The sequence below is a fragment of the Tuber melanosporum genome (genome assembly GCF_000151645.1).
Source record: "Tuber melanosporum whole genome shotgun sequence assembly, scaffold_157, strain Mel28".
In the NCBI taxonomy this organism is placed as follows: domain Eukaryota; kingdom Fungi; phylum Ascomycota; class Pezizomycetes; order Pezizales; family Tuberaceae; genus Tuber; species Tuber melanosporum.
The window spans coordinates 18,482-29,526 of NW_003298816.1; the positions used below are offsets into that span (position 1 = coordinate 18,482).

At 44.4% G+C, this 11,045-nt stretch overlaps 2 protein-coding genes; both read left to right on the top strand.

Annotated features, from left to right (window-relative positions):
• Positions 1–1,357: 1,357 nt before the first annotated feature.
• Positions 1,358–3,180, top strand: GSTUM_00003085001 (uncharacterized protein; the record flags this gene model as incomplete). XM_002836659.2 has 5 exons in its annotated part: positions 1,358–1,565; positions 1,678–1,938; positions 2,006–2,279; positions 2,416–3,011; positions 3,079–3,180. Exons 3-5 carry the CDS (start codon positions 2,093–2,095, stop codon positions 3,178–3,180), a joined length of 885 nt encoding a protein of 294 aa, XP_002836705.1. The 5' UTR covers positions 1,358–1,565; positions 1,678–1,938; positions 2,006–2,092.
• Positions 3,181–3,616: 436 nt separating this feature from the next.
• GSTUM_00003087001 (uncharacterized protein) lies at positions 3,617–4,267 on the top strand. XM_002836660.2 has 1 exon: positions 3,617–4,267. The coding sequence occupies exon 1, from the start codon at positions 3,940–3,942 to the stop codon at positions 4,231–4,233; it is 294 nt and encodes a 97-aa protein (XP_002836706.1). The 5' UTR covers positions 3,617–3,939; the 3' UTR covers positions 4,234–4,267.
• The last annotated feature ends 6,778 nt before the right edge of the window (positions 4,268–11,045 follow it).

Below are 11,045 nucleotides of genomic sequence, written 5' to 3' on the forward strand. Positions count from 1 at the left end.
TCTTGACCGCGGCGGTAGCAGTGCTCGCCGCCGTCTCCCAAATACTTCCCCACCCCCACCCCCCGCCTCCTCCACCAGTAGTTATGCCCGTACTCGACATGGAAGAAACACTAGCCGGCGGCTCGGCAGCATTTACCGGGGTGACCGCTGACCTTCCGTCTCTAAGTGTGGGCGTCTTCCCGAGTACTCGATTTGGCTGTAAAATATTTGCCAAGACATTTTGTGGTGTCGAATTGGAGATTGAACGGGTTACTGTACTAGTACAGCGCGGAGTGACGGAGGCTCTGTGCAAGGTTCGGCTGGACAGGGAGGAGCTCAGTCCAGGGACCCGGGACCTTAGAGTTGAGAGTGGCAGACAAGGGTAAGGAGTGTGGTTGCAGGGATAATAGTTAAAAAGGTGTGTTGAAAAACGATGCAACTATCTGCGCGGAGCAAAAAAGGCTTTGCGCGGAAGTGGTGGCGATAGAAGAAAAAAAAAAAAAATACACACTTTCCACTCACGTATTGTGTCACTTCTCCACACTCGGTCACTCACAATCCAACTCACTTTCCTTGCAATTTTTTTTTGGCTGGGCATCGGAGGAGGCCGCCTCTCTCGTGATGCTCAAGTGGGATAAATTTATGATACTGTGGCAGCGACGACCTGCCACTCAACTGGGCTCAAGTGGGGAGGGAAGAGAAGAAAAAAAGAGAGAGAGAGAAAGAGGGCTAAACCGATTCCAAGAACCCGGGGGAAATTTGGGAGTAAACTGTAGTCGGGTATGTTTGCCGTATTCTGTTGGACAGCTTCCTTCATCAGACACCTTCTGGTTGGGTGTGCTGCGTGATCTTTCTATGGAGTGATGAAGCGGAGGAGCTCGAGAGATTGATACATTTTGATCGAATTAAAGACCTCTTGGGGTGCCTATTGCATATTGCCTCTTGATACTGGTGCCGGTATTGGGAAGCCATAGTGTCAACATGCCTGTAGTATTGGTGGGCGAGAGAATACTATATTTTCCGCAGAGGTAGAATTCGCTCTTCTACCTTACCGCAAGGTAGACTAAGGTAGCGGTAACGGTGGTAAGTGATGATAACGATGATGGTGATGATGGGCATGTACCCGAATGGTTATTAATTTATATCACAGGAAGTGATACTATCGTTGTGGAAAGAGATACCCTATCTTTTGATGGCTGCTGGCCTCTGGATCATGGTAGAGTACCGGTACCGTACCGGTATCGTTCTCTTCGGCCCCTTGGCCATTCTGTGGCCCTGGTGGAGGGTTGGCCTGATTTAAATGCCGGTCCTTGTATCATACTCGAGTATCGGGGCATCCTTTACCTGCTTGCATGCCTCCTCCCCCTGGTGACAGTAACTGCAACTCGTAGGGTACAATAACTGTCTAAGTCCCTGTGTGCTTTTTACCCATTCCCACACCGCTCTTTCCTAGACCATGTAGCAACACATTGAGGGCAGCTGAGCACAAGTCTCCTTCCAACTAAATATCCGCGAAGAAGGTCAAATTTGGATCAACTCAAAACAAAATACAAAACACCTTTGACAAGAGTCAAATCTCGAGCGAGGTAAGAATAAAATAGTAAAACAACCCCCATTGCTCTTTTTCTCTTCTATTTTTCGTTCCCATCCCTTCCCTTTCCCCACTGCCGTACCTCCTTTACTTTTTTAACTCTTCAGCGGTTTCGCCTTTTATTACTACGTACCGTACCGCTACCGGTACCGGCACCGCAAAAGAAGAAGGATTGAAGAAGAAAAAAAAAAAAGAAGAGAGAGAAAGGGAGAGAGAGAAAGTGGCCAGGAAGAGGAAAAGAAAGGAAAGAAGGAAGAAAAAAAAAAAAACGCCCAACCCACGTTGCCCTTACAAAGGCTGAACTACCGTACACTCGCTGCGAGAAAGAGAAAAAGCCCTTCCCCACTTTTCTCACCCCTTCATCAATTGTTCGTATCCTCCTCCCGTGTTCTTCCTGTTCCGTGGATTTATGATCACATCCATTCATTCCTGAAGGGTTTTTCAAAAAAAAAAAACTCTTCCCAAACATCTCCTACCATCATTTATACATCTTCCCTCTACTCCCCCTCGTCAATCCATCTCATGGCCGCCGCCGTAAAAGCATCCCCCCCTCATTCCTCTGCATCCTCTGCATCTTCAGCCTCTTCGCCAGAGCCGACGATGATGGCTCAGCAGGCCCAGTTTCCGACTCCCAGGCGGAAGGGTGGTAGAAAGCCGGTCTACGCAACCCAGGAAGAAAGGAAGATGAGGAATAGAGCTGCTCAGGCTGGTATGTCGATATCTTATAAGTCCTTTTTCTTTTGGACACACCAACTATCCACTTCACACTATGGCGTTGCTAGAATTCCTATGTGTCATGGGAAATATAGCCTATCTTTTGGAAATCTTCTGACACATCGAATTAGCTTTCCGCGAGAGACGAACCGAATATATTAAGCATCTGGAGGCAACTATTAAACATCAAGAGGAAAGCTTGTCTAGTTTGCAGCAATCATCACGGAATGCCGCGGATGAGGTGCTTATGCTTCGTTACAAGAATTCCTTGTTGGAAAGGATACTGTTGGAGAAGGGGATAAATGTCGCTGCCGAGTTGAAGGCCTTTGCCCAATATGACGACAGACCACAACCAGCCGCACCTCAGCCGATCCCGCGACCCATACCCTCTCAAGCTCAACAGCAACAGGCGACCCTCCAACAACAACAGCATATGCATAGACCAATGATGGCACAACCCCAACAGCAGCAAAAACGACCATCTGTTAACCCTCCGCCCGAGTCGCTATTCATCAAGACTAGTCCTATAATGCCGCCAAACTCGCGCAATAATTCGCCGTCGATTGCTATCCCTACACCCCCGGATGCGTCCGCGTACCAGATCCCGCAGAGTGTAGTCACGACACCTACGGCTCCTTCGGAATTTCAACACCCAGGGATTCCAATGCAGAATTTTTATCCCTCGCCTTACCAGGCACATATGGAAGAGCTCGGCAAGCTACCCCGCGTACTTCCCATATATCTTATGTTATGAAAGAGCCCGGCCATCCTAGGTTGACTCTGTTTGAATTTAGAGCAGGAATATGACGCCGAATTACTCGAGAGCACAGAAGACGACACTCAAAGCGGACTCGAAAATCAATCTGCAACGGCAGACGGGGTTGGCGGTGAAATGATTGGAGGAATGCTGCGGGGGTCTCCATTACAGCAGCATGGGATTTACAGTAATAATAATGTTAGATTGATCGATCCCTCATTCGAATCGATGTTTAATATGGAGCCGACTCCTCCGAGTAGCGTGGGTGGTCTAACGGATGTTTTCATGAAACAGTTTAACTCTCCTTTCGGTTTTACTGCAAATAATCTAAGATGACGTTGCTCTATCCGTAGAAGTTGCACGAACTATCAGGCAAGCTCCCCCGATCTCCGTACGAAGAGGACTCGGCCATCCTATTGATTTTAGGTGATCAGGGCTGGGGTTTCCTTCTATTGTGCTACATATTTTTTTATCGGCGTCACCCTTTTTGGTTTTTCTTTCTACGGTTTATCGGAAAAAAAAAAGTGATCTTTCGACCCTGCGCTTCTTTCTCCCTCTAGTGTACCGGCATCTATATTGCTTTGCTTCCAGCATACCACCTTTTGCTTTTTCAAGTACAAACTTAGCATTTTACCACTTTTTACTGCTCCATGTCGCCTTGCCTGATCCCCGTATCACCGACAAACCTGTACACTATTAATTCCTTGCCCCGATCGAAGTAAATATTCTCCGTTTGTCGGCCGGGCTTAGGCGGCTTTCATATTCTTGATTTTGTCTTTCCTTACCTAAATCTCGAGGTGGATCCATCTTTCTTAGGTTGGAAAAGAGTGCACGTGGCGTGGCATATATCGTGCGCGAGCTGAATGGTGCTCTGAAGAGGGCAAAAGGCGGATGGTGAATGGCGTATTTGGCTTCTTCTCCCCCTTCCCTTCCCTTTTTCCTCCTCTTTTTACTCGTTTTATTTGTGGGGGCGATATTACGGAAAATGTTCAAAAATCTTTGCTTTTGCCTTTCTATATTATGTTTTCGAGACGTTTCCCTATACCCTCTACTTTACTTGTCGATTCTAAAAAGTTTATTTGTTTTTTGGTACTTGCACTTGTATTTGTTCGGAAATGGGGGATTGGTTTCGGCTAGGCAGACCATAGGGACGGAAGGGGAAAGGGAAGGGGAGGAAAGGAGTTTGATTTAGTTTGTGCCAATTATGAAACAAGCTACCCTCTTGAGTTTTCGGGCATGATATATCCGGACCGGTTCTACTTTAGTGCCATTCGTAAAGTGCTTCCTTACCGCTCACTCTCGTTCACCCATTCGCACACTAACCACTCTACAGAGTGATGGCCCATGACCATTCTCTCGCGTGTTGATCCAGAAATAGTTCGGAAAGGATACGAAAAGACAACGTGGATTTCTATTTCAAATTCTCGAATCATCACTCCCCCTAATTTGGCCCGCCTTTTCCAGGAGCGGGCACATCGTGGTTTAGTTGACGCAAATATCATGATTTCTCACTCGTGATATCGGGTTCTGCGTTTGGGTTGTTCCCAGGATCTGGATCTTTTGGGGGAGCGAGGTGATATTAGTTTTGTCTCGTTAGTAGAGGTGATTGTTACTATAGGTATTTTTTCTGGTTTCTATTGATTTTGTGTGCTAATTGGTTCTTCTCCTTTTAGGCTCGAGCTGGGGGGTACCCCGGGAGGGAAGGTACGATGTCATACCTTTCTTCGGGTCAATTATGAATTTTTGGGGTGTAGGATAGTTAGGATAGGGGGAGTCCTGAAACTAGCTGATTGTGAGTATATCATATGGGGGGGTCAACGAATTAATCGGGGTTAAGGATGTTGCCATAGGTGGCGGAGATGGGTGGGTTTTGTTTTCTGTTTGGCACGGATGTCGTAGGAGATGGGATAGTTGAACTTCGCGTTATGACGCCCAGAGTTCCCCTCTTTGGATAAAGTGGGGGAAACACTACGAGAGGAGGAAAAAAAGGCTGCCTGTGAGCACGCCGCTGAGAAAATGTCATTTGAAAAGAAAATTTGAGAGACCCCTCTAGGAGAGGCGATTCCAAGGTCCTCGAGAGGGGCTCAATTATTCGAATTCTTCACACATATCTCTAGAGGCTACTCCCATCCTTGACCTGAGCTTTCTTGAGGCAGCGGGAGTGACTTTATAGCCTCTGCGATCCTTCAAAATGGAAGACAGTGCGAAGTTCTACTTATCATTACATATCGCTCAGTTGTTTTAGCACACACTATGCCTCGCACGAGGTAATCTACCGTAACGGTATCACAGCCACTTTGCCTTCCTCTGCCACTGGGTGGGATAGGCCGGTCTGACTACAGTCTACTATGCCCTGATTTTCTCGGGGCGGTTACATGAGTGGGCAGGGCCATCGCTTCATAGGGAAATTCACCGAATATTATCACTCACACCCTACTGGGATACTCCGCGGTGTGATACTCACGCTAGATGTTCTCATTCTTGTAGTCACGAGTTCATATTTTATTTGCACAAGAGTCCGGAAAGGCAGAGAGGCAGCGGAGGTATATTCATCTAACTCGAAACAGGTCCCCAAGGGAGGCAGGAAAAAGAAGAGAGGAAAAAAGAGAGAAGTTCTTCCCTCCATTCTTCCTCCGTCCTCTCGATTTATCCGCCCGTGCCCTCCTAGCCGATATCAGCGTACACCTGCATAGAAAACAAATGAGCACTTAGCTAAACATCTAATCTTGATTCTCAGCTTAATCCCCTATCGGAAGAAGAGGAAGCGGATCCATGGTAATCACTTCAGCCCTCTTCATCAATTCCCCGGTTTCTTCACAAGGCCCCGGTTCCGGGTTCGTGACCGGTGCTGCACAAGCGATGGTAGAGAAGGTGGAGAATACTAGGACTACGGGAGAGGAGGATGTAGGGGAACATTTTTGTTTTCGTTGTATGTGTCGAGGCCCGAGTTCAACTCTGGGTTTTTTGTATGTACGAACGAATGGATGTGCAGGTTGACAGTGGTGGTGGGTAAGAGCGGTATTACTGGAGGGAGGGGAGGGGAGGATATTTGGGATTTGAGGATTGCGTTACTGAGGATGTAAGGTGCTGGGATTTGTAATATTGTAGGAGTGATACTGTGGCAGAGTGGATGGTGATGTAGATAGATGGGTACTCGTGCCAAGGTTGGGGCACGCTGCCACAACCCCCGGTGCTCGCAAGCTCACAACTGGGGGCACTCTAAAGAGTGCCGGACAGCTCAATGGTACTCTACGGCTCAACGGCACTTTGTGGCTCACTATGGTAACTTTGTGGCTCAACAGTACTTTGTGAATACCATTTACAACCGGCAACTTTATTCAAACAATCAAGATGCTGGTTGACTTCTAGTTCTTGATTATATATATATATATATATACAGCCACTCGTCATAAGTGCTTGTGATCTAAGACCTGTTTAATTAGTCATGGCGCCATACCATGGTGGGGTACCGTGGTGGGGTTTGCTGGACAATGGATTATGCCTTTCCAAGATGGAAGGAAACAAAGAGAATGGGTTACCTATGCGGAATTCAAAGCAAACCTCTTTGAACAATTTGGTGATCCCAATGCCAAGGAAACAGAGAGAAGGAACTTGGAAAAGCTCCAACAGGGAAAACAGACCTTCTCGGCATACTGGAATGAATATCGACTATTGGAATACGAGGCAGAATTCGATGATGCCACTCTCTACATCATTCTGCTAAGAAACTGCGGTGAGAGACTGCGAGAAGCGTGGAGAATTTCTGACCTGCACTACACAATGTCAGAACGATTTGCAAGATGGGCAATTGACAAGGAAAGCAAACTGAACATGGTTCGGAATAATTCAGAAAACACCATAGCACATAGGATGGTCGGATTGTCTAGGAATGTGGATGGAACTTTTAAACCACAAGCAGCTCAGAGTGAAAGCAGGGCATTACTACCAGGTGAACAAATGGAATAGGACAAATTAAGAGCAGGACCAGTCCTGAACCTATCCAAAGAAGAATATGCTCAAAGGATGAACCAGAAACTCTGCTTAAGGTGCAGAAAAGCAGGACATCGGATACAGGAATACCAAAGATGACCCGACAATAGATACCAAGGGACAAAGGTGGCTGGGAACAATCACTTCCAATTTCAGAAAAGGAGCAACATCCATGAGATGATTGCTGGGGACTTATTGGCGGAAAATAATGAAGGTCCTCAGTAAAAGGTGGTCTGGGAGATCCAAGATACGGACCTGGAAAACCCATAAAGTTAGCAAACTACTATACGGCACTACATGCACAACATGGAGAAGGAGATGGAGATCATGTAATAATCAAGACAAAGATATACAATGAAAAGCACGAATAAACAACGATATATGAAATGCTTGACTCAGGGGCAACCGAAGATTTCATTGACAAGGAAATCTGCGACAAATACGGCCTCAATACCAAAGAAACAAAAAAAGTGAGACAAGTCTACCTAGCAGACAGGAAGTCAAGTGCAATGGGTCCTATAACACACACGGCGGAAGTACCTATAGACATAGACAGCCATAGGGAAATGGCAACCTTCCAGGTGGCAGACCTCAAGAACCATGAAATAGTCCTAGGAATGCCATGGTTATGAAGACACAACCTGATGATTGATTGGAATGAGAACAAAATGACCTTCACCAGTGAACTATGTGCAACACAATGCCTCAACAGTTCGCCAGTGGTCTACTCAACACTAATATGAGAAGTAGAAGAAGAAACTTTGCATACAAAATTCGCTGAGATACGGTAAGACAAGAGAGTCTGGATACTCAAACTGGACCAAGAGGCAAAAGTGCCTACCAAGGGTTCGAAGAGAGCAGCAGGACACAACCTATATACCAATGAGAGAATAAAGATACCTGCCAACAGGCAGGCAATGATTGCAACAGGGATAGCTATTGGACTATCAGACGGCACTTATGGACAGATAGCACCCCACAGTGGTCTAGCAGTCAAGCATTGACTCATGACTAATGTTGGAGTAATCGACACTGACTACACAGGTGATATCAAGGTTGTCTTGGCCAACCTGGCTCAAGAAGACTACAAAGTCTAGAAAGGCAATAGAGTTGCATAATTGATCATTGAAAAGATCAATGACGAAGACCTATACAAAGTAGATCAACTGGAGGAAACCAGAAGAGGAGACAAGGGGTTTGGGAGCCCGGACCAAACCTAGCCCGATATAACAGGAAGAATTGAGATCAAAGAGATCACAGCACAAGCCTTTGGAAGGTACTATCGAAGGGGAGATACAACAGGAATTCTCAAATGGACATACGAAGACGAAAAAGCAGTCCTAGCAAAAATCATCAGCACAGAGCTAGCAATCTAAGATAAGAAGTATCAGAGTAATAAGGGATGGAAAGAATTGATTTTAAAAGAATATCATCAATTTACGAATCTATTCCAAGAAGAGGAAGCCACCGGGCTACCACCCAGAAGACCAGGAATAGACTATGAGATTTAGCTGGACAAGGATGAAAAAACAGGAAAAACAAAGGAAATTCCCTATAAGAAGCTATATCTCCTAGGAGGAGCAGAACTCGAGGAACTCAGAAAGTACATTGAGCAAAACTTGAATAGGGGATAGATCAGAGACTCCTTTGCATTAGGAGGATCCCCTATACTATTCGTCAAAAAGAAGGATAGAAAAATGAGACTCTGTATCGACTACAGAGCTCTCAATTCAGTTATCAAGAAAGATAGGTACCCGCTGGCCTTAATTGGAGAAGCATTAGACAGATTACAGTCGGCTAAATACTTTACCAAATTGGACATCAAGGATGCATACCACAACATACGAATCAAAGCAGGAGATGAATGGAAAACCACATTCACCTCAAAATATGGAATGTTTGAATACCTTGTTATACCCTTTGGATTGACTAATACACCAGCTTCATTCCAATGATAGATCAACAAGGTACTAAACAAGTACCTCGATATATGTTGTATGGTATATCTGGACGATGTACTCATGTATTCGGAAAATATGCAACAACATCAGAAGGATGTCAGTGACATCATGGCTGCGATATAGGGATTAGCTATGAAGATCAAACTAACAAAATGTGAATTCCATAAAGAAGAAACCAAATATTTTGGGTTCATCATCAACAGAAGCGGAGTCAAGGTCAATCCAGTCAAAATGGCAGCAATATGGGATTAGGCAAAACTCAACTACAAAACGGATATTTAATGCTTCATGGAATTTTGAAACTTTTATCGAAGGTTCATAGAAGAGTTTAGCAGGCTTGCAAAACCACTCTATAATCTAACTAAGAAAGACAAGAAATGGGAATGGGAAGAAATGGAATAAAAAGCATATGATGCAATGAGAACACATGTGATATCAGCACCAATACTGGTCTATTTCGACCTAAATTGAAGAACGATGATCAAAACAGATGCCTCGAAGTATGTATGCTGAGGCATACTGTTACAACAATGTGAAGACAGAAAATAGAGGCCAGTATCTTAGCGGTCTAAGATAATGATCCCTGCAGAATGCAGCTATGATATTGCGAACAAAGAACTATTAGTAATAGTTCAGGCATTAAAGGAGTGGAGGAGATATGTCCTGAATAACGACCATCCGGTTTGAGTTCTCACTAATCACAAAGGTTTAGTCCTGCTCAAGACCACGAAGGAATTGAATGACCATCAGATAAGATGAATGGAATAACTCAGTAAATACAACTTCAAGATTGAATACAGACCAGGAAAAGAGAGTGGAAAGCTTGATGCTCTTACAAGGATTGCAAGCGATAAACCACAAACAAAAGATGACAAGAGAATTAAACTGAAAATACGGATGCTGTTACTAAGAGCCTACTTCCAGGTGATAGAAGTTATTGAATTCACATCTGAGGAAGAACAAGAAATCAAGAAGGCAACGGAAGAAGACAAAATAGCTCAGGTAATAAGAGAAGTATTGAAAGAAGGAAAAAAAGAAAAGAAAGGAATTGCTCTAGGTTTATGCCGATGGGAAGATGGAAACATGTGGTACAATAGAAAACAGTGGATTCCAGAAGAAGAAAAAATAAGGACAAGTATTATACGACAACACCATGATATCCCAATGGCAGGACATGGAGGGACAGCTAAAATGACAGAATTTATCATAAGGTCATTCTATTGGCCAGGACTGCGTGAAGACATCAAATGATATGTTAAAAGTAAGGACATAGGCCAAAGGACAAAAACGGCTAAACATACTCCTTATGGATTACTGAAATCAAAGGAAGTTCCTGAATGACACTGGGAAACAATTACTATGGATTTCATCACAGACCTACTACTATTGGAACAATGCAATAGCATCCTGGTTGTGGTGGATTATCTGACCAAAATGAGTCATTTCATTCCTGTCAGAAAGAATATAGATATGAGTGATTTTATACAAACCTTCTTCCGAGAGGTTTTCAGACTGCATTGCCTTCTGAAGAATATCATTACGCATCGAGGAATATTGTTCACATCAGGGTTGTGGAAAAAAGTAATGGGAGAAATGGGGATACAAAATCGGCGGAGCACTGTATTTCACCCACAAACCGATGGACAAACAGAATGGATAAATGCAATCCTCGAATAATATTTACGGGCCTACATCAATTATCAATAAGACAATTGGTCTAAGGTGTTATCAATGGCGGAATTTGCATACAACAACGGAAAACAAGAAACAATAGGCACCACACCCTTCTTTGAGAATTATGGATAACATCCACAAAGTCAAGCCACATATCATACAATTAATGGCATAATACCGGATAAAACAGACATGGGAAAACTACATGAGAAAATACGATACAAAATGAGTCAAGCACAGTAACAGTAAAAAGAATAATATAATAAGTACCGTTGACCGGATCCAAACATACAACCAGGAGATATGGTGTGGCTACTACCACGCAATATTCAGATGCGTGGTGACCAGAGCCTCGGTGCCCCGGATTCCAACATAGCCA